The sequence below is a fragment of the Rhinatrema bivittatum genome, chromosome 6, assembly GCF_901001135.1.
Source record: "Rhinatrema bivittatum chromosome 6, aRhiBiv1.1, whole genome shotgun sequence".
Classification (NCBI taxonomy): domain Eukaryota; kingdom Metazoa; phylum Chordata; class Amphibia; order Gymnophiona; family Rhinatrematidae; genus Rhinatrema; species Rhinatrema bivittatum.
This window is the reverse complement of record NC_042620.1, coordinates 262,528,609-262,551,864: the sequence shown is the minus strand read 5'-3', so window position 1 is coordinate 262,551,864 and position 23,256 is coordinate 262,528,609. Positions and strand designations below refer to the sequence as shown.

The 23,256-nt window shown below is 44.4% G+C and overlaps 1 protein-coding gene across 2 annotated transcripts in view; it reads left to right on the top strand.

The window, feature by feature from the left end:
* LOC115094217 (sulfotransferase 1 family member D1-like) overlaps positions 1-23,256 on the top strand; it is a 64,742-nt gene that overhangs the window by 26,774 nt on the left and 14,712 nt on the right. For both annotated transcript variants that reach the window (XM_029607033.1, XM_029607034.1), the window contains exons 2-3: positions 6,923-7,071; positions 7,738-7,863. In XM_029607033.1, coding sequence (XP_029462893.1) covers positions 6,924-7,071; positions 7,738-7,863 — 274 coding nt within the window. In that variant the 5' untranslated portion in view covers position 6,923. The remainder of the gene's footprint in view (positions 1-6,922; positions 7,072-7,737; positions 7,864-23,256) is intronic.

The following is a 23,256-nucleotide window of genomic DNA, read 5'->3' as shown; positions in this document are numbered from 1 at the left end:
CACTTATCCTTCTAAATGAAGCTGCTGCTCCCCAGGACGCCCCCATCCTGTCCCTCACTTATCCAGCTGTTTAGTCAGTAAGTGGCGGCTGACCAGAGCGGCCAAATTTTCAGACAGTGCCACTTAGCTGGCTAAGTTGGAACTTAATCAGCTAAATGACACTGAATATTGACCCTGGATGTCCAATTATGTGGGTTTTCTTTACAGGATTGTTTTTTTTTAACTGCCTAGCAATGTATTTGACAGGCAGCGAGCACAGGTAGCCACGGCAGGGCAGTGTGACTACCACAGCAGCCTTAGAAAGCACATCCAAGACTTCCAGTGTTGTTTGGGGAGAAAGATCTGTCATATTTTCTAGTATTGTCACTAGCTAAACAAAAAAAAAAAACCCCCCCAAAGCTAAGGATTCCTGACTGCGAGCCACTGTCCTGCCCATATCCAAAGCACCGGTGCCTCAGTCGAAGCTTCTTCTTCTTTAGCTTGGATCCTTCTTCCTATTGCCTGGAAATTTTATCAATTTCAATCCACTATCAATTTCAAGAAAATTTTCAAGAAAAAATTAAAGACCTGGCTCTTCAAGCAGGCTTACCCAGACTAGGGCCGTTACTCTTTGATCCCATTATCACAGAATTACCCTTTCTAACTCTCTAATTGTTTGCGTTACTTGTTATCATGTTAAGTCTATTCAGTTATATCTATTTTTATAGTTATACTTTTGTTTCCTCCTCTGTTCTTTAGTTTAGTTCTAGTTTTCTCTTAACAGTAGTCCAATCCCCCCCCACCTGTTCCATGTATTTTTTTCTACCTTCAGTTTAATTTATTAATTAATATATTAATTATTTTTATATACCGACATTCGATCTGAGATATCACATCGGTTTACATTCAGGTACTGTAAACCGATGTGATGTACACACTAATGTCGGTATAAAAAAGTTTATAAATAAATACATTGGTTTTGTCTGGTTAGTTTATTTTCCTACAATCATAACTGTAACTCCCATGGACCCTCTCCTCCCTGCCCTCGGACAACCAGGCCTGCTGAATTGATTTTAGATTGGGAAGGAGCCCGTTACCCCTGGGAAAGTGAGAGCTGCAGTTGCTTTTTGCTCTCCTCCTTTCTGCCACTTGAGAGCGACCCAGACACCTTCCACGAGGTCTGCAAGTGCCCGCCTCTGCTGTCAGCTGAGGCAGAAGGAAATCGCTAATGTACACACCTGTCCTAATCCAGAGATTCAACTTTCATGACTGTAATGTGAGAGCGGTGTTTGCTTTACGGAGGTATCCACCCAGTCTATGCACGGACGCATGCAAACACTGCAAGGGTCCAGCACGCACGCACATGCCCACAAAAATATAGAGACAAATGCTTTACCTAGACACACTCACCCCTTCCTCTTTCCTGCCTTACAGAAGTGGCAGCTTCTAGACCTTCTAGAACGAGGAATTAGGAAAGGAGGCTGGAATCAAGAAAGTACTTCACTGAAAGAGTGGTGAATGGGTGCATAAAAGACCCTTCCAGTGGGGTCAGAAAATGTGTAGGGAGAAGAGAAGGGCTTGGGATGGCAACAGGGGATTTGAGGTAGTAAAGTTGAATATCAAGAGCTATTGCAGGTAAGCTCTGTAAAGGGGAAGGGGATTTCTATACTGCTGTCACCATGACCCAACCTGTGGGCTCCCCTGAGGATCACCATTAAGTCCTCCCTCTCGTTCTGAGGGTGAAATGGAGGGGAATTTTCAGTTCCAATTAGAGTTTTGCATCTTAAAAACAATTCAGTACCTCACGCTTTGCAAAGCTGTCCAGTGGCTAATAAAAATGTGAGGACTGACAGGCTCGGTCCCTCAGTGGCAGTGCTGTGCACACTGTGATGCAGAGGGTCGGGAGTCTGACTCCCAGCTCAGGTCTTCCACTCCCCAAGTTGTTTTGGGCCAGAGATGCTGCAGAAGAAGTGTTCTCAGCCCCCGGGAGGGAGCGGACAGGACGAGAGGAACTAGTAGTCAGCATGCAGTGGCGACATCTGAGGGCCAGCGTTAGGAACCGTGATTGCAGGAAGAGCCTTAGTACATGGTCCAAAATGATCATTGAATGGGCTAGGTGAGTTGGGAAAGGAAACAAAATAAGGGGAAAAAGTCCCAAGGAGTTGTGAATGAAGGTTTATGGTGCCAAATCCCAGCCCTGGTTCCAACAGCCCAGTCAAAAAAAAAAATGTTGAGGACAAGAAGAGTCCACACTTGGAAGGGCAGAAGTAGAAGATATGTGGAAACCACACTGATAGAATTTGTGGGGTTAGTATGTGCAGATGCAGGTCAACCGAAGACTTGTTTGGTTCTTTCAAATGTGCTGGGAAAAAACATCAAGAAAAAGCTTGCCAGGTTTAACCCGCCAGTAAAACTACTATTAAAATTATTTATAGCATCATTTAAACAATTCTCATATGGGAGTGCAGTTTAGGGTCTATCATTAACTCAAAACTATACAGTATAGGATGGATACAAAATACAGACTAGAAACCCTGCACCTCCAGTTCTCATGGGAGTGGTGGTTACAATGGCAGTGCTATGACCTCTTCCGGCTTCCCAGAAGGCAGTGGGGTAACCTGCCTGGAGTAACCGTGGATAAAACTTCAGTGAGCATGGGGAAGTTGGATGTTTTGGACATAAGAACATAAGAACATAAGAAATTGCCATGCTGGGTCAGACCAAGGGTACATCAAGCCCAGCATCCTGTTTTCAACAGAGGCCAAAACCAGGCCACAAGAACCTGGCAATTACCCAAACACTAGCTGGACAACGGCTTCACTGCTTTTGCAGATTCTGGGCACGCTTAGGACTGATACGGAGGGCAGTGGTAAGAAAGGGTTTGAAGATTCAGGTAATTATGGGGATAGGGAACTGGTAATGGGTTGAGTACGGGAATTTATATGCACATCTAACCAAAGTGAAAAATTGCAAGTGGGCAGACTGGATGTGTCGGTTTGGACTTTTCACTGTTCCTTACTATGTAACTATGTTCACAAACAGATACTCAGAAAAACATCCCCAACAATGGGCACAGAGCAGAACTAGGATGCTTTCCCTCAGTGCTGACCTTAAGAGGGCACAGGGTCCAGGGCAAATTAGACAGTAGACCTAGGGCTGGTGCAAGATTATCTGGCACCCTGGGTGAACCTTCGGTCATGCATCCCCCTTCCCTCACTTATCTCCAGCACAGCACTCTCTCCTTTGGTGGGATTGGCTCTGCCACAGTGCCCCTCTGGGCCTTATGCTGGTGCAATTTTACTGCCCCCAAAACTTTGTGGCTTTGGGTGACCGCCTGGTTTGCCTAATGGAAACACTGGCCCAGCAGGGTCTTGTGAGGTCTAAATTATAGTGCTGGGGATGGGATTACCATAGTGAGGAAGGGTCCTCCAACGTGCAAAATCCAATATGTTCTCCCCTATATGATTCCCTCTCCAACCCCCAAGGATGGTCCTGCTTTCCGTTGCTGCTCCAGGAAGGTATGGAAAATATATTTGCACATCCCTGCTACTTTTAGCACCATTTACAATGGGCGAGTCTCTCTCATAATGAGACGGGGACAGGAGGGGAAAGGTGCAAAACAGAAGAAGAGGGAGTGAAGTATATGATAAAAGGGAGAAAGAGCATTGAAAACAACAACAGCCAAGGATAAGAAGAGCAAAAATGGCAAACAGGGATAAAAGAAACGTACACAGGCAGGAAAGTGAGGGAAGCCAGGAAAATAAGGTTTCCTAGCGTGTAGCAGATGGACTCAGGACTAATGGGTATAGTGTGCTCCTGATAGCAGTTGGAGACTGAGTCAGATTTCAATCTGACGGCAGCACTACATATACCCGTGCAGAAAGCTCTGCTCTTCAGTATTTCTTCGTCTCCACAGCAGTTCAGGACTATACACACGCTTGCACAGCGTTAGAAAATCCAAACCAAAGAAGAAAATTACAAAACAAAGAAGAAATAATCTTACCTTTACAGACGAACCCCGCTCTCCTGCGGTGATACCTAAGGGTCCCTCCCCCAGTCGAGAATTCCTGATGTGATTTCCGAGATCCCTCAGAGGTAAGTCTTTGTCCGTAGCCGGTTCCCGGTGTGGAATTAGCCCCCAGGAACGGGAGTGGCTGAGAGGCAAGAAGGCCGTGGTACGCAGACATGCGAAGATTTCTGGCAGGGAACCCCCTGCGTCTACCTCCACACAGGGACCTGCTCCAGCAAGGACCGATCCTCCATGAAGACCCAACTCGATTCTCTCTTATGGTCTGGCCATTGAGAGGACTCGCCTGAAGAAGAGCGGATACTCAAGGGCAGTAATTGACACCCTGCTCCAAGTACGCAAGTTTTCCACATCTTTAATTTATATACGAATATGGAGAATATCCAAAGCCTGGTGTGAAGACTGCGACATCCTTCCGTGGACAGTCAGAATTCCCATGATCCTGGAATTCCTGCAGGACGGCCTGAAGAAGGGGTTGTCTCTCAACTCCATCAAGGTTCAACTGGCTGTACTGGCCTGCTTCAGAGCCAAAGTGGACGGCATCAGTCTACCTTCCCATCCAGATGTCTCCCGCTTCCTGAGAGGGGTCAAGCAAATCCGACCACCACTAAAGTGGCCAGTACCCCTATGGAATCTCAGTCTAGTACTCGACTTCCTAGTGGGAGCTTCCTTTACATCTACACGCAGTCTGTCCCTACGGCTCCTGACCTTGAAGACTGCATTCCTAGTGGCAATATGCTCAGCCCGTCGCATCTCTGAACTTCAAACACTATCCTGTCGGGAACCGTTCCTCAGATTCACACTGGGATCCATACAGCTATGCGCTGTCCCCTCCTTCCTTCCAAAGGTGGTTTCTGATTTTCATCTAAACCAAACCATCTCGCTGCCATCTCCAGACGAGCATAAGGTCTCGGAAGACTCACGCCGCCTACGTCATCTTAACGTTGGCAGATTCCTAGTCCACTACCTGGAAAGATCGGAATCCATACGAAAGACAGACCACCTATTCGTCCTTCACAGCGGGAAAAAACAAGGGGAAGCAGCCTCGCGGGCAACCATAGCCCACTGGATCAAAGAAGTAATCAAGGCAGCCTACGTAGAGGCAGGCAAGCCTCCACCTCTACAAGTCAAGGCCCATTCCACAAGGACCCAGGCAGTGTCCTGGGCAGAAACAAGATGCTGTCATCGGCTGAGATCTGTCGGGCGGTGACGTGCTCCTCCATTCACACCTTCTCGAGGTTCTACCGCCTAGATGTTTAGGCCAGGGAGGACACAGCATTCGCAAGAGCAGTACTAAGTGGGCCACAGGCAGCCTCCCACCCGGTTTGGGAGTAGCTTTTGTACATCCCATTGGTCTTGAGTCCATCTGCTACACGCTAGGAAATGGAGAAATTACTTACCTGATAATTTTGTTTTCCTTAGTGTCGACAGATGGACTCAGTATCCCACCCACGGCTGCCTCAAAATACGGAAACCTCAGGTGACAATCCCTGAGAGCAAGACAAGCATGGGTAAGCCAGACTCACACCTAGTTAAGACACCCATAGTTACCGGGTGTCGGCGTTTCTCGGTTGATGACACTGGCGGTCTCCAGCTACAATTCACGTCAACTAGTTCAAGTTAATCAAGTTAACCTAGTTAATCAAGTTATCCAAACACACATATATCCGCTATTGCTTTTCGAGGAGAATACTGAAGAGCAGAGCTTCCTGCATGGGTATATATAGTGCTGATGTCAGATTGAAATCTGACTCCGTCTCCAACTGCTATCAAGAGCACACTATACCCATTGGTCCTGCGTCCACTAAGGAAAACAAAATTAGCAGGTAAGTAAATTCTCCAATGCAAACCAAGAGTCAGCAGAAGGATTCACACTGCCTTGTACGTACATAATGGGGGACAGATTATGAAGGTGTTGAAAAACATAAGACGTTATGGGCATAGGCAGCAATGTGAATATAGGTACAACACACAGTGCCAATAATAACACAGAGGCAAGAAGGGCCTCTGTGTTATTAGAGGCAAGAATTGAATCTAAAGCTAAACGATTTTACTGAGCCATGACAGCGGTAGCACGAAGTTCAGAATTAAGAGCATTAAGTCCAGCAGTAGTTAAATTAACAAATTGCATAAATTGATAACTGATAGTTTGAATCCATTTGGTTAGAACTATGCAGACAAAAACTGAACTGGAAACCCCAAGAAGGCAGACTCTGCATGTAGTGCAACACTTGAAAAACTTAAATGCATTTCCTCCTGTGCTCTGCAAAACAAAAGAATGCACATTTCCCAGAACTGAGAGAGAAAATACAATGCTTCCCACAAAATACTGAGCAGGCATAACTCCATAATCTTAGAGAAAACAGGAGAAATGCAGCTCTGATAACAAAATATGTTGCATTTTGTCACCAGGCCAGAAACATAGCCTGGCCAGAGATAATACTGAACATCAGCAAAACCTTGGAACTGCCATTTCTGTGTTGTGCAAATTAATTTTACTGTTGTTATTAACTTTACATACATATTGTTGTTATTAACTTTACATAAACATATTTTCCACCATCTTCTTTTATTTCTTATCTTCGTTTTGATTACTTTCAGTACAGATACAGATTATCATGACAGTAAAGTTTCTTGAAACTAAATCTATTTCAATAGTATTCCTGAAAAAAAAAACAATCATTACATTTTCTGGCTCAAGAGCCAAGTAAGCATTCCTTACACTGCAGACCGGAAAATATGCTGATTCTGTTGCTAATTCTACCCTTACTGGCTCCTCACATCATCATGTTCCCACCCGCATTCCTGGTTGCTAGGGATATTTGCTAGGGAGATATCAGAACAATTGTCCAGATGTTTTGAAAAGACCTAGCTCCTTGTTCTATTTTATTCCACTTCTGACATTCTGTCTTCCAGGATGGAGGAGGAAGGACTGATCCTGAGACAAGAGCTGAAGTACATCCATGGAGTCCCCTTAATTAATTTTTTTGCTGAGAACTGGGAACGAATCGAGGGCTTTCAGGCCAGGCCGGATGATTTGCTGATTTCCACCTACCCAAAAGCAGGTGAAAGAGACTACTAACCTCTGAGAGAAACCCCCCTCAACCTTCAGCTACTATCTCAGAGACCCACTCATATCTGACCCAAAGCAGGCAAAATTAGAGACTGTCTAATCCAGAGAGAGAACTAAAAACTTCTTACTAATTCTCCTCAAAGACCCTCTAATGAAGAAACCCTTTAAACCTACCGCAACCCACTCACCTCTCCACTTATTTTCTTCAGTGATTCTCTAACCCAGAAAAAGACATGATGACTTCTCACTAAAGAGAGATCCTTTAATCTCACACCTACCCTGAAAGACCATTTTACTAAAAGGCAGCCTCACTCACCTCCTGCCTCCTTTAACCCAGAAACTCTTTTTTTACATACCTCAGACAGCTACCAACCTAGGGTAAGATCCTTTCACCTCCCACCTACCCTCCTCAAGAGACACTAACCCAGAAAGACCATGTCATCCTCTAAGACCTTCTACCTTCCCCAAATCATTGGGAATCCTTCAGACACCTCCTGACACAGAGTCACTTGCCTTTTACCAACTCACAGGGAATCTCTCTTACCTTAACTCAGAGACCTTAACTCAGTGAGCTTAGACTCCACCTCACAGGCTGCTGCTCTAGATGTGGTGACAGTGTCAGGTGAGGTTGAATTATAGGGTCTCTGTTTCCTGGCAGGCACCACCTGGATGAGTGAAATTGTGGACTTAATCTTTAACAATGGAGACACTGAAAGATCTAAACGTGATGCCATCTACAATCGAGTTCCTTTTCTGGAGGTCGCAGCGCCAGGAGTACCAACAGGTAAAGAAAGAACATATAAGAAAGGCAGAGAGCTCACAGCTCATGGTAATTCAGCCTCACCCAGAAGGCAGTGCGTTAGGAAATGATGAAAACTGAACGTAGGCCTCAAGGTGATTGACTGTACTAAATACCAGTTGTGTAACAGATGGCAGAGGCAGGGCCTGTGTGACCATTAGGCAGGACTACATGGCCGCCTAAGGTGCCGTCAGTGGGTGGGGCATCATGAAGGTGCATGAGGGCGCGCTATTTTCAAAATGGCAAAGGAGTTATGAGAGCAAGAAGGAAGTAGCGAGTACGACATGGCGGGCGAGAAGGACAGTTAGCACTGTAAGAGGGAGAACATGACTATATATATTTACCACTGTATGAGGGTCTCTTTAAAGTCAGGGTGGGTTTTTTTTTGGGGGGTGGGGGGGCGGTGTTACATTGTTCTTGGATTTTGGAGGCTACAGACGCTTGCACCAGCCCTGGGCAGAGGGAAGGGATAAATGGAGTTCACTCCAAGGAAAGAAAAGTGATCAGAGGGGATGGTTCAGTGCTTTGTCTTAGGGCTGGTTCTATTCAATATTTTAATGAGGGATACTGCAGAGTGGTTAGTAGGAAAAGTTAATTTTTGTGCAGATGATACTGAAATCTACAAAGGAGCAGACAGAATGAGAGGTGATCTAAGGAAGCTCAAGGAGTGGTCCAGTGCTTGGCAGCTGAGCTTTAATGAAACAAAGTACTGTACTGCGTTACACTCGGGGGTGCAGAAATCCAGGGGAGCTGAATGTAATGGGGGAGGGGTGACATATTGAATGCACCAAGGAAGAGAGAGACCTCAGCATGATCGTATCTAATGATCTCAAGGTAATGACTCACTACAACGAGTTGAGTCAGAGTAATGCTAGCGTGCATAGGGAGAGACATAACCAGAAGAAAAAAAGAGCCTCTGTACAGATCATTCATGAGGCTTCATCCATTCTGCAGGCTCTGTCTCTTAAAGAATACAGATGTGGCTGGACTGCCTGATTTGGGTCCTTGCTCTCCTGACCTTTCCTGGCACAAGGATGTATAGTAGAGATGTGAATTGTGTGATCGATCGTCTTAACGATCGATTTCGGCTGGGAGGGGGAGGAAATCGGATCGTCGCCGTTTGGGTTTTTAAAATATCGTGAAAATTGTGAAAATCGAAAACCGGCACACTAAAACATCCCTAAAACCCACCCCGACCCTTTAAAATAAATCCCCTACCCTCCCGAACCCCCCCAAAATGCCTTAAATTACCTGGGGTCCAGTGGGGGGGAGGGCGGGAAAACCGGCACACTAAAACAACCCTAAAACCCACCCCGACCCTTTAAAATAAATCCCCCACCCTCCCGAACCCCCCAAAATGCCTTAAATTACCTGGGGTCCAGAGGAAGGGTCCCGCTGTGATCTTCCACTCTCGGACCTCCGGTGCTTGTAGAAATGGCGCCGGCGCTACCTTTGGTTTTTCCGTACGGAAAAACGATTCGCGGCAGGAGATCGCTCCCGGACCCTCGCTGGACCCCCAGGGACTTTTGGCCAGCTTGGTGGGGCCTCCTGACCCCCACAAGACTTGCCAATAGTCCAGCGGGGGTCCGGAACGACCTCCTGCAGTCGAATCGTGTTGTCTATGGCCTGCGCCATTTTGTGCCGCCATTTTGCGCAAAATGGCGCCGGCCATAGACAACACGATTCGACTGCAGGAGGTCGTTCCGGACCCCCGCTGGACTTTTGGCAAGTCTTGTGGGGGTCAGGAGGCCCCCCCAAGCTGGCCAAAAGTCCCTGGGGGTCCAGCGGGGGTCCGGGAGCGATCTCCTGCCGCGAATCATTTTTCCGTACGGAAAAACCAAAGGTAGCGCCGGCGCCATTTCTACAAGCACCGGAGGTCCGAGAGTGGAAGATCACAGCGGGACCCTTCCTCTGGACCCCATGTAATTTAAGGTATTTTGGGGGGGTTCGGGAGGGTGGGGGATTTATTTTAAAGGGTCGGGGTGGGTTTTAGGGTTTTTTTAGTGTGCCGGTTTTCCCGCCCTCCCCTTTCCCCTCCCCCTTCCCCCGATTTACGATTTTTTGACGATAAATCGGGGGAATTGTTATTGTATTGCGGCTCTAACGATTTTTGACGATTTAAAATATATCGGACGATATTTTAAATCGTCAAAAAACGATTCACATCCCTAATGTATAGTGTAAACCAAAAAAAAAACTGGACTGGTGACAACTGTTTCAGTTTAAATCCAGCATGAGGCCTGTGCTGTTGCAGAAACCAGTCGGTATCTGATTACACCAGGCACAGGACGTTCAGTTACTATCATGAGCAATGGGGAGCCAGCTTATTACCTGGAGAGAGGATGAGAACTTCAGACCAATCAGAAAAGAGAAAAAAAAAAAACCCAAAGCCTAAGGCACGAGGAATCAGTGCTGCGTTTTTTAGGGAATGAGCCTAGCTACCAAGCTGAGCTAAACCATTAAGGGAACTAGAGAAAAGAGAGGAGAGATATCAGTGTTGGAGAGCAGTTGGAGAGAGAGATCAGAGAGCTGTGCTTGGGAGAGGATCCCCCCCACACACACACACTTCGACCACAGCTACCAGGAGACAGAGTGCACAGCAGAAGAAGAGTCCAGGAGCTTCCACTACAGGAGCAGGGAGTTTACGTCCCCCTCCCCCACTGCAGCTAAGTAGCCCTAAATTGTTCAACAGCAGCAGTACAACGGGTTATGCTTTTGTTCTTTGTCCCTGCCTTGCAATATTGACATCAGACTGTTGCATCAGTGAGCTGCCAGATAAACACTGCTGTTATCTATGAACTGAGTAGAGACCTGCCCTGAATTTTCACTCCCTGCATCAGGGCGGGGAACCTGCGTGTTTCCCCTTGTTTGGAGCCTCTCTAAGACTGGAACTTTCCTAGAGAGTGCCACTACGTTTCAACTAATACAGCCTTCATTGATTATGCTTTAAGGGGGTATACACTTCTTGGACTGGGGCCTATGAGAGGAACAGTAGAACACAGCCCGATACATTGGTGTGAGAATTACCCTTAGAGTTTTGGATAAACAAAGTTTTCCAGAGTGCAGTCTAAGCAGGCAAATCCACAGCCTGCTATGGATAATTCAAGTTGATCATTGTCATGGCTGACTCTGCAGGTTGCTAGATTTAATAGCAAGTAATATTGGACCATTTCGTGACTGTTATGCCTATTGTCTCGTGCTAGTAATAATTATTTTCCCTTCTTTTGCTGTACCATCGCTGTATGTATCGTTCTACTTACCTGTTAATAGTAAAAGAATTGAATGTTTATAGTTCAGTGGTGATTTTTTGCACTGTACCCTTTTCCCAGGGGTGTGGTGGGATGGGTACTACAGGGACCCACAAAAGAGAGGACCGGAGCATTTGGATTATCTATTCCAGAGGCGCTAGCATAACCCGCAACCCCCCACTCTGACGCTCATACTCACGGGTGCAGGTGGGGGTTATTCTTCTTGTGCAGCCCCTCTCCCTTGGCAGCATAATACTTGAGGGAGGGGGGGGGGGGCGGCGTTACACAGATAAAGAAAAGCTGGTCCAGAGGACTACCAAAATGGTGTGTCGAGTCTGAACCAAGAGCGCTATGAGAAGAGGCAAGGACTTAGAGGAAAGAAGAGAGGGCATTCAAAATATGTTTGAGGGTTGGATAATGCACAGGAAGCAAACCTTTTCCAGTGGAACAGAAGCTGATGGGATTCTCAGGGGGTAGACGCAGGAGTAAGGTTTCTTCCTAGTGTGGCCTCTTCCCCCCAGAACAAGCCGTCCCTAGAGTTTCTTTTCCCTGTCAAAGTGGCTTTGGGGAGCACATAGTGTTTTTCTTTGACCAGTGCCAGCTCTGCTTTGGCAAAAAGAAACACAAAGCAATTATTTTCCTGCTCTGGTAATCAGATTTGAACAAACAGCCAATGGTTCTCCAGGTGCCAGGGAGGAGAAATCAGAGTGAAGACACTTCCCAAACTACCTCAGCTTGCTCCTGACCTGCCTACTGCCTGCCTCAAAGACCTCAGCTTGCTCCTGACCTGCCTGCATGCCTGCCGCCTGCCTGAAGACCTCAGCCTGCCTTTGACCTCGTCTGACCTCCGGTGCCTGACTCCTGCTTTACTGACCATTCCTCGGACTGACCTCTGGATCTTGACCTTGTTTCCAGATTCTGGCTCTGTTCCTCGCCTTGTCATCATCAACTCTGTTCTGGTTCTCCTTGTTCCAACCAGCCTCCAACTTTGAACCCGATCGCGCTCCCCCTGTCTCCGTGGGCACACCTGACTTCCATTCTCTTAGGAGACCCTGCGAGGCCCACCTAAGTCCAAGCGGCCCGGGTCCCTACAGGCTCCTCCTGGGGGGACCTCGGGCTTCCAGTGGTGAAGCTCTTCACAGCCTCTGTCTCCTCCAGTGCTCCGCCCCCTGGGGGCAGTTACCTCCGGTTCCCTTTCAGGAGGCGTTCCTTCACTGTCCCAGGACAAGGGTCCACCTCTGAGCGCAAAAGTTTCCTAAGCTCACTTGCTACAGTGGCCAGAATGATGAGAAACGGTGCTCCTAAGGTGGAGGGTCGAGAATGCAGAAATACCCTGGTGAATGAATGTCCAGGATGTGAACAGACTGCCTCAGCCCCTTTTAACTCATGAAGAGTTATATTTTTAAAAACCTTCCCTGCTATTGCTAGATAAAGGAAAAGGATACTTAACTATTCCTGGCTAAAGGAGTGCCTTCTTTCTAAAGTGTCCCTGAATTAGCTGTAAGCGGGGCCTCTGGTCTCTCACAGTTATGGGCAGAGTTGTGAAATCCTAGGACAGAGTTCTAGATCTACTCCCTCTATTGAAAAGTTCCAGAGGGCTTAGGTAACACGTAGAAGTGCAGGTTTTCTTGGTAAGATCCTATCTGCATGGTAATGGGCACAATGGCTGCGGTCATATGACTGCGTAAGAGTTCTGTAAAAATGGAAGAAATAACTTGAGCAGTAGTCAAGTTGGTAATAGGGCGGCCACATTCACATAACAATGAATCTTGAATAAAGTTGCCCTGGCTGCGGTATCTGTTAAAGCTTCAGTGCAAACTGAGTATTTCCAGTAGGTGAGAGACCCTGGTGCCATCAGTTGTGGAGAAGAAGCAGAATAGTGAAGAACTGCCCTCCCAACTAGATGTGTTTCTTCAGAGTTCCCCAGTCTCTTGGGGCAATGACTAACAAAATGTCCCTGTGCTGCACAGTATAGGCAGAGGTTATGCTGTTTCGTCTTTGTCTTTCATCGAAAGTCATGTATTACCCAATTGCATGGGTTCTTCAATGACAACAACCTTTGGAAGTTCTAGGGTAATGTCCGAGTGACACAGGGGCTGGGGAGCTATGGGAATAGCCCAATGGAAAGCCTTCTTCTCTCGAGCTTGTTCCTGAAATCTCAGATCCATTCAAATAGCCAAGGCAATAAGTGCTTCAAAGGACAGAGAAAGATCTCGAGCTGCTAGTTCATCTTTTATTCTTCCAGATAATCCTTGCCAAAAAATGGCAGTTTGGCTATCTTTACCCCAACTGAGTTTAGAAGCTAGGGTACAGAATTCTACTGTATACTTGCCAACTGAGTGAGTACCTTGATGAATATGAAGGAGTTCTGTGGCAGCAGATGAGAAGTGTCCAGGTTGGTCAAAAATTTGGCGAAATTGTGGCATGAAGTTATTCAAGTTCCTGAGAAGTAAGTCATCTTGCTCCCATAAAGGGGAAGCCCAAACAAGAATGGGACCATCAAGCAGGGAGAGGATATATGTAATCTTGATACAATCAGAAAAAAATGGGCCGGATGTAACTCAAAATGCATCTTGCAAACATTGAGAAACCTTCTGCATCCCTTAGGGTAATCACTGTACCTCAGAGGTGGTGGGAATTGTATCATGGATTCCATGGTCTAGAGGGGTGCCATTACAGGGTTCACCAGAGCTGGTGCTGGGACTGAGACCGGGCATTGGTCTTGTATCAGATCTAGACGTTGAGACAAGGTCTGTAGTAGTCCATCTACTTGACCAAATTGCTGCTGGGCTTGCTGCATGAACTTCTTCAGGAGACCATGTAATTCAGTCTTTTGATTCTGCATCTGGGATGCCAATGCAGCAATGGCCCATTGTGGAGATGTGTTCCCCGAGCTCATGGCCTCAGCAACCTGTTGCGAATGACATGAGTTTGAGCCCCTTTTACCGTGGCACAACTGATGCAACCTCAGGAGCAGGGCCCTAAGGCTTGCGCTGATGGCGGGTGAACAAGTCTTGGCACGAGCCAGAGTCCAAGAGGCTATGGCAGAAGCAAGGCGGAACCTGAAGACAAGCTGACTTGACGAAAGCAAGGCTGAAGACTTGGGGTAGAGCAAGGCTGGAGACTTGGAGCAGAGCAAGGCTGAAGAACTGGAAAAAGGCTGAAGATTTGGAACAAGTCTGAAGACTAGAACAAGGCAATCTTTGCTGAAGCAAGGCTGAAGCATACGAGAAGCCCCTTTATAGGTTAGAAGCTGTGACATCATTCAAGGGCACCGTGGGCTTTTCCCGCCACAGGCCTTTTAGATGAAACAATGTCATGCGCGCGCCTAGGAGAACAAGTGGGGACAGCGACTCTGGTGGCGTCTGCCATGCATCGGGGACTTCCAGCTATGTGAGACAGATGGTTTCGGGGTGAGTGGAGCTGCTTGCAGGGCCATCTCGTGAGTGGGAAACGTAAAACCTTGCTTCAACTGGGGAAGATTAAACAGAACAGCTTTTAAACTAGAACATGTGGGAAAGCCGACAGTTGCTCAGCAACACATGGGTCGGAGGGAGGTGTCTTCAAAAGATACTAACAGAACAGGGAATTACAGCATCCGAACAGAGAGGTTCCAATAAAAGTTAGAATAGACGATATGCCTTTAAGTAAAGAGCAAACTGAGTTAAAAGATTGCAAATTATCCCCATCAACTACAAGGAAGGGTGTATACACAAACAAAACAGAAAAACCAAGGCTGAAAATACCTGTTGACTCTAACCACAAAAAATGTACTTATCCAGGTCTGTAACATTAAACCCCACGGAATATATGTAATAAAAATTCAATTCATGATCTTTTTTATAATGAAGGAAAAAGACTTCAGAAACCATACAGGGCAAAAAAGTGCTTCTGTAGTCGGGACTTCTTAATCATCAGTCTAAAAAAACCATGTTCCTTCAAAAATGTGAACCAAATAATTGAGAATAAAATTAACTTGTGCTGTTCTTGAACTTGTACCGTTCTCTGAGTTGAAACAATTTTATGGTGCAAGCCAAATTTTTTGTAATATTCCTGTGCAGAAGCAATTTTGTAGGAACAAGCCAAAATTTTATGATAACTTCAACGATGGATCAGCATTTCACCAAAACAAAGGCTGCATCAGGGAGTTCCTTTAATTCCTGTTTCTAGCAAACATTGCTGCAGTCCCAATGTTCATGAGGTTTTCCATTCAATAAATCAGAGAAATTTTTTATGTGACCGACTCATCTATTCATTGCTTCAAGAAATTCTTTTTCACTCAATGCACAATAAAGCTCTGTAATTTGTTGCCAGAGGATGTGGTTAGTGCAGTTAGTGTAGCTGGGTTCAAAAAAGGTTTGGATAAGTTCTTGGAGGAGAAGTCGATTAATGGCTATTAATCAAGTTTACTTAGGGAATAGCCACTGCAATTAATTGCATCAGTAGCATGGGATCTTCTTAGTGTTTGGATAATTGCCAGGTTCTTGTGGCCTGGTTTGGCCTCTGTTGGAAACAGGATGTTGGGCTTGATGGACCCTTGGTCTGACCCAGCATGGCAATTTCTTATGTTCTTAAATGTTTGTTCGAAGTAAGGGATGCACAAGTTATCAAAATTCTTACTATTTGGCAACAGGAGCCTTTGACAGTAAAAACTTTATACATTTAAATATTCAGAAGAGACTCTGTTCACTGTGTGGACTTTAAAACATTACCATGCTTTCTTGTGCTCTCCTTTGACAACTTCAAGTGTGATTTGATGCTCCCAGTTCTGTTACTGCTTGAACTAAACCAACAGAATCTTTCTAGATGAGTGTGTGTTTAGATCACTAGACCTGTTGACATTAGTACAATCAAGCTAGGAGGATCAGACTCTGGGAACCTTCAGTGTTTGCATTGGGTACTGTCATTTAAGAAATGTTTAGCTTTACCATGAAGCCAACTGAGACTAAGTCTAATAAGTGCTGTCATATCTTTTGCTTAGGCATAGCAATTATTTAAAGATTGATTAAAAGCTGAAAAAGGTCTAAGTTCCCTTGTTTGTTCAATGAAAGAAAAATTAGATGAATAAAGTTTAATGAGAGTATGGTTGCATGTCTCATGTTTTAAGCTTTGCAAATGGAGTTGCCAAAGGAGAGAGAATCCTTATTAGCAAATTCACCCAGGATTCAAAAGGGGAAGAAGCTTAATTTACAACTGACTGACTTTCCCATTTCATTGGCATCACCCCTTCTATACTGTGGACCATGTGCAGATGTTGCTACTCTGTCTCTCTCTCTCTCTCTAAATTGTGTCTGTAATTGAGAGTGTGTATGTCTCTCTCTTTGAATGTGTCTTTGGGTCAAAGAGAGAGAGACACACACACACTTGCTCTCAATGTATGTGTGTGATTTTTTATATGTGTGTGTCAGAAAGAAATCACACACACACACACTATGGGGTAAATTTTCAAAAGATGCGCGTGTAAAAAATAACACACGCATGTAAAATATGTATGTGAGTATACACGATTTTAAAAATCACAACATATGCGTGTATATTGGGGGACACGAATTAACTTTTTGCTACAAAATATTCAATTGAATAACATGTATCCTGCCTTTTATTAGTCCTTTGGACCTGTTCATTTGTTTTGTGCTGTCCTTTTTTCCCTCCCTTCTCTTTTCAGAGGTTTTCACTTCCTCGCTGTCCCCTTTCCCCTTCCCTGTTTATTGTATTTCTCCTCAGTTTTATGTAAACTGCTATGATGTCTATTCGAATAACGGTTTAGAAATCTATTAAATAAATAAATAAAATGAATAACTTGCGTGTGTAAAAAAAGGGGCGAGCCCAGGGTATTCCAGAGTGGGGCTAACAGTTGCATGTGTAAATTGCTATTTTACAGCTTGCCAACATGATGCGCATAAGTCTTCTATTTGCGTTTATTTACTTCTGCTCAATTTCTGGTGTAAGTGATCGTAAACATCTCAAAACTGAAAAAATGACTGAATAGAGGGTCTGGGTGAAATGGGGGGGCTTTAAACTGAAGAGCTAGGTGGATCTTCAAGAGCTGCAGATGGACTGGGCAAACTGGTAGACTAATTGGTCTATCTGGTAATTTCATTGCTTCGTGCATGTTATAAAATCCAATGACTTACGCATATAAAAGCCGACTTACAGGGGGTAAATGCGTCTAAGTAATGTGAGTACAATCTATTTGCATATCCCCCTAAAATTTGAAGTACAAATATGCAGGTATATCATTTTTGCACATTTATCTGGCTAAATTCTGACTTATCCAGCTAAACAATGCCTTTGCCACTAATTAGACAAATTTTAACTTTTCCAAATAAAATTGTGCTTTTGTTTTAGACCTATCCGGCTATCTTACATTCCTGGATAAGTCTGAAAAGTGCTAATTAGATGGACAAGTAGTGCATTTGAGACTTATCCAGCTAAGACCTGGATTCACTAATACCGCCGGGCTCTTTGAATCGCGCAATACAGGGGGGCGAAAGCCAGCCAGCCCCACCTCTGTGGTGCGATCGCTGCCAGCTTTCGCACCCAATAGTGCCATCATAAAAGGTGGTGCTATTGGGCGTGAAATTGGCAGCGAAAAGGGTTCTTTCCTTTTCGCTGTCCGCGGTGTCTTCGCAGCGTCCGCCCTGGTGCCGCCCCAACTCCTCCTGTTCTGTTCTTGACGCTGCCCCGACATCCCCCCCATTTAGCGATCGCTTTGGAAAATGATCCCCTAACTGCTGCTACTTAGCTGCTTAAATTTGAGTTTATCCCTGCTTTCCTGGATAATTCTGAACTTGTGTGGGTTGCGGTTTTTACATACCTGAGCATATGTACATACATATGTACTCACATTTTGTAACCTGCACATATCATTTGCGCGCAAGTTTAAAATACAGTATTCAATTCCTGTGAGCCCATATACATACATATATGAGCACATACAAGCAATTTTGAAAGTTACCCTCCTTGGTCAGAGAGAAAGACACTCACCCACACACACATTCTCACAGACACATACCCGCTCACTTGCGCCTCTTCAGCCTTCGCCAACTCCACTCCTTCCCTCTCAGCCGTCAGCACCATCTCCAATTGCTCATATTCCCTCCCCCCGGAATACATCAACCCACTCACTGTACCTTCAGGAACAGTTACAAAATCCACAAAGCCAAAAATCCATTCAAAGAATGCCAATATCACAGGAAAATCAGGGATTCTACTCCCATTATTTCCTCATCCCAAAAAAGTCCAGAGGTCTTCGACCCATCTTAGATCTACGGAATCTCAACAAACACATTCAGAAAGAAAAATTCAAGATGACATCTCTAAAGACTATTCTTTCCCTCATACAGCCCAAGGACTGGCCCATGCACCCTTCTTCCTGGCAATACCTTTGCTTTCAAGCTCAGAACAGCCACTATCGATACAAAGTTCTACCCTTTGGCCTATCTTCGGCCCCAAGAGTGTTCACAAAATGTTTAGCGGTGGTGGTGGCTCACCTCAGACAACTGTCTATCCAGATATTTCCCTATCTGGACGACTGGCTTTTGGTAGCCTCAGATCAGGCTACTCTACGAAATCACATGTTCTAAACAATCAATTGCCTTCAGACATTGAGATTCATAATAAATTACGAGAAATCCAACCTGCAACTGACCCAAACATTGGAGCGCTCTTCGATACAACACAACAGAGAGCGTACCTTCCGCAGGACAGGATTCAAACGCTATCCTCACTAGCTCGACGTCTTTGCAACAGATCATATACTTTGGCACGTCAAGTCCTCCAGTTACTGGGTCACATGGCGGCAGCTATCCATGTAGTTCCATACACCAGAATACACATGCACCGCCTACAAAGGGGACTAAAGAATCAATGGTCTTAATACTTTCAACCCCTCTCAACCAGGATACAACTTACAACTCAAATGCGCATCGACATTCAATGGTGGAAAAACACCAACAACCTGACCTCGGGAGCACCTTTCCGGTTACCTTCCCTTCAACTTACGCTCACAACGGATGCATCCAGGAGGGGCTGGAGAGCCCATCTGAGCAATCTAAAGACTCAAGGTCTCTGGTCTCCTCAGGAGAGCACACAACAGATCAACCTCCTGGAACTTCGAGCCATCTGGAAAGTGCTTCAAACCTTTTCCCCGCAAGTTCGGGGCAAGTATCTCATGGTATACACAGACAACCAAGTCACCATGTTCTACATCAACAACGTCACGGCGGATCGCCTCAGCAGAATATTTCATCCACACGAATGGACTTTGAATCCAGAAGTAGCAACAAGGATTTTTCAATTCTGGGGCAACCCGATAATAGATCTCTTTGCCACAGAGAGCAACCGTCAAACACAAGCATTTTGCTCCATTTATCCAAGCAAACTTCGTCATGCTCCAGATGCCTTTCTCATCCCATGGATGGAGGGCTTGCTCTGTGCTTACCCTCCCATTCCATTAATATTAAGGACAATTCAGAAATGCATCCGAGACAAGGCGGATATGATCCTCATAGCTCCAGCATGGCCAAGGCAGCCCTGGTATCCGTATCTCATGCGGCTCTCCATTCACTCACCAATTCCACTGGAGAACCATCCACGTCTGTTAACTCAGGAAGGGGGGTCCCTCCTTCATCCAATGCATCGTTCCCTCCACCTGACAGCTTAGAGGTTGAAAGGCATTTATTAAGCCACCTGGGTCTGCCATCTCAACTTGAAGACATTCTCATTGCATCCAGGAAACCTTCAACCAGACATAACTATGCAGGAAAGCGGCATCGTTACACGGAATGGTGCAAACCGCGACAGCTAGATCCATTCTTATCAACCGCCACGCAACTTCTAGAGTATCTCCATTTACTCTACCTTGCTGGTCTAGCATTGGCTTCCGTTCGTGTGCATGTTAGCACTATTGCAGCTTTCCACCACTCTCATAATGGACTTCCCATTTGCAACCATCCTCTGATCTCCAGATTCACGCGGGGCATGCTACGTCTACGGCCATCGGTGTCAAAGCCAACTGTACCATGGAATCTCAATATAGTCCTTGAACAGCTAATGCTGCCTCCTTTCGAGCCATTAGATTCATGCCACATCAAATACCTCACATGGAAAATGGTATTTCTAGTGGCTGTCACATCAGCACGGAGAGTAAGTGAACTACAAGCCTTGGTTCACTATTCTCCTTATTTAGAATTTTACCATGATAAGGTTACTCCTCGGCCTCATCCTACTTTCCTTCCTAAAGTAGTATCGGCTTTCCACATAAACCAGTCAATTACATTGCCAATCTTCAAACCTAAACCTCATCATAATGACTGAGACAAGCTTCTGCACTCTTTAGACTGTAAAAGAGTGTTAGCTAATTACAAACAAAGGACTCAATCTCAAGGAAGACCATCTCAATTGTTCCTGTCTTTTAACCCTAATAATCCAAACCAGCCTGTCTCCAAAAGAACCATTGCTAGTTGGCTATCCCAGTGCATTGAATTCTGCTACAATAAACATTCTATTGTTTTGAGCAACAAACCAAAAGCACACCAGATACGAGCAACAGCAGCGTCTGTTGCGGATTTAAGAAAAGTTCCGCTACTGGACATCTGCAAAGTGTAAACTTGGTTTTCTCTTCATACTTTCACATCTCACTACTGTATCGGACAGCAAACATCTTCCGATGCAGCTCTGGGTTTGGCAGTTCTGTCAACCCTAAATACAGAATAAGACTGTCTACCTTTATTGAAGGGTAGTGTCCTCAACTCATAAAAACTTACTATATGGACACAACCCGTGAGCTTGGGACTCCCAGACAGCATGGCTAATTCAGCCCTGCTGTCGATGAGAAAAAGCAAGTTTGCTTACCGTAAACGGTGTTTCCGTAGATAGCAGGATGAATTAGCCATGCGATCCCTTCCCACCTCCCTAGACAGTCTACAGATTCTACCAAAAAACTTTTCCACGTACATCTCGCTTGGCTACAAGAGACTGAGGTAACAAGGCAATCGCGCGGGAAGCTCACTGCGCAGCCGTACAGAGTTCAAAACTCTGTACTAACTGAGAAAACTCCGCCTACTGACCGGTCGTGAGATGCTCCCAGACAGCATGGCTACTTCATCCTGCTATCTACGGAAACACCGTTTACAGTAAGCAAACTTGCTTTTACAAGTAGTGAACCTGAGGAAACATTTTATGATACTAGAATTAAACATCATAAAATTTCCATTTTGTATAGTATGTTGCAGGTCAATGAAGGCGTCTCCTATCTTTAGAAACTAGTTGATCTTTGGAATGTGGATTTAGGTACTGAGTTAGTGGTGGCAGCTTTCAGAGTAGCATTCACTGTAATGTACAAATATATTGTTGCAGCCAACTCAAGAGATATTACATTTAAAGATCATTCACAGATATTACTTTACTAGAGGTAGAAGAGCTGGAATGAAATTTTGGGATTCTAACTTATGTCTTAAATGTAATTGTCAAAGAGGAACCTTCTGTCATATGTCTACTGGCTGTCATAAACTAATTTTCTTTTGGAAATTTTCTTTTTTATGAACTGCACAATGAGCAGGATGATAAAGTAATATATTTGGGCCTCATAGACAGAAGCCTATTGTTACCTAAGGATGGCTTGATATTTATTGCTATTTCACGTCTATTCAAATTGGTCAACAAAAAATATATATCAGGCACACAAACTAATTAAATCACTGAATGATATATCAAAAATTGTATTCAATTATATAACTTTATTTATCAGAAAATATCAAAGTATAAAATATATGCAAATATATCTCTTTTCAAAAAGTAATATATCCACTAGCATCAGTTTAAAACAACATATGCACATCTCGTTCATCACCATTCACACTCACACATACAAAATATATTTTTAAAAAGTCACAGAGGACTGTTGCTCAACATATTTCACTTGACAGAGCTTCTTCAGGGGAGAGTCCATAATTCATATCTCAATATAAAAATAGTGAAAACAATTCTATATTTCAAATCTTGAAGAAGGAACATATCTTCACATGGGGAGATTCACAGCTGACATCATTTTGGAGAAATAATTATTCCCTATTATCCTTACTCTCTTCAATTAAAATGTATCATCTCATTAATTCTAGAAAAATTAAACATAGTTTACATGACATAAATATGCCATCTCCATCAATATCAGAACCCATAAAATAAAAAAATGAGTTTAGACAACAAACCTCCTCGTTATTAAATCTTCAATTAAATTGTATCATCTCATTAATTCTAGAAAAATTAAACATAGTTTACATGACATAAATATGCCATCTCCATCAATATCAGAACCCATAAAATAAAAAAATGAGTTTAGACAACAAACCTCCTCGTTATATACAAACTTATATTCTTCCTCTATGTATATACTTGGAGCTGCATCCCCATTGTGTCCCAAAGAAATGTAGTATTCAAGAATTCTATAAAGAGGAAATCCAAAAAACAATAAAGACAACAAAACAAGATATAAATACAAAACAATGAAAAATATGCCACAAAACATTATTTAAGACAGATTAAAACTTACCAAAAGACAGTGGAAATCAAACGCAGAAACGCTTACTACTGAAAAATCGCCATCTTGGTTAATGCATCAGGGGTTTCATACTACCCAATAGGAGTATATATACTAGGAGGGAACCAATCAGGAGAGCAAAAAATCAGAACTAAGACAAGACATCCAATCAGTCTTGTCATTTAAACCACCCAGAGCTAAGGTCTTCAAAATGAGAATCCAGTGCTGTTCAGCCCTTAATAGCATCTTGTTAATATCTCCATTGGATTTTGGTGATTGGTGTAGCTGGCTGCATAGCCAAGTGTGGCATTATAGTTAGGAGACTGAGAGAGTAGGAGAGTTTTTCTTTAGTTGTTCCCCTGCTTGGGTACTGGGTTTCCCAGCCTGGACCATTATCCTAGTGGCAAAGGGATCAGTGCCTAGGATTAAATGGGCAATTTTCTCAGTGGAAGGGAGGGGGCAGTGGAGTGCCTCAGGGATCTGTATTGGGACCCTTACTGTTCAATATATTTATAAATGATCTGGAAAGAAATACGACGAGTGAGATAATCAAATTTGCAGATGACACAAAATTGTTCAGAGTAGTTAAAT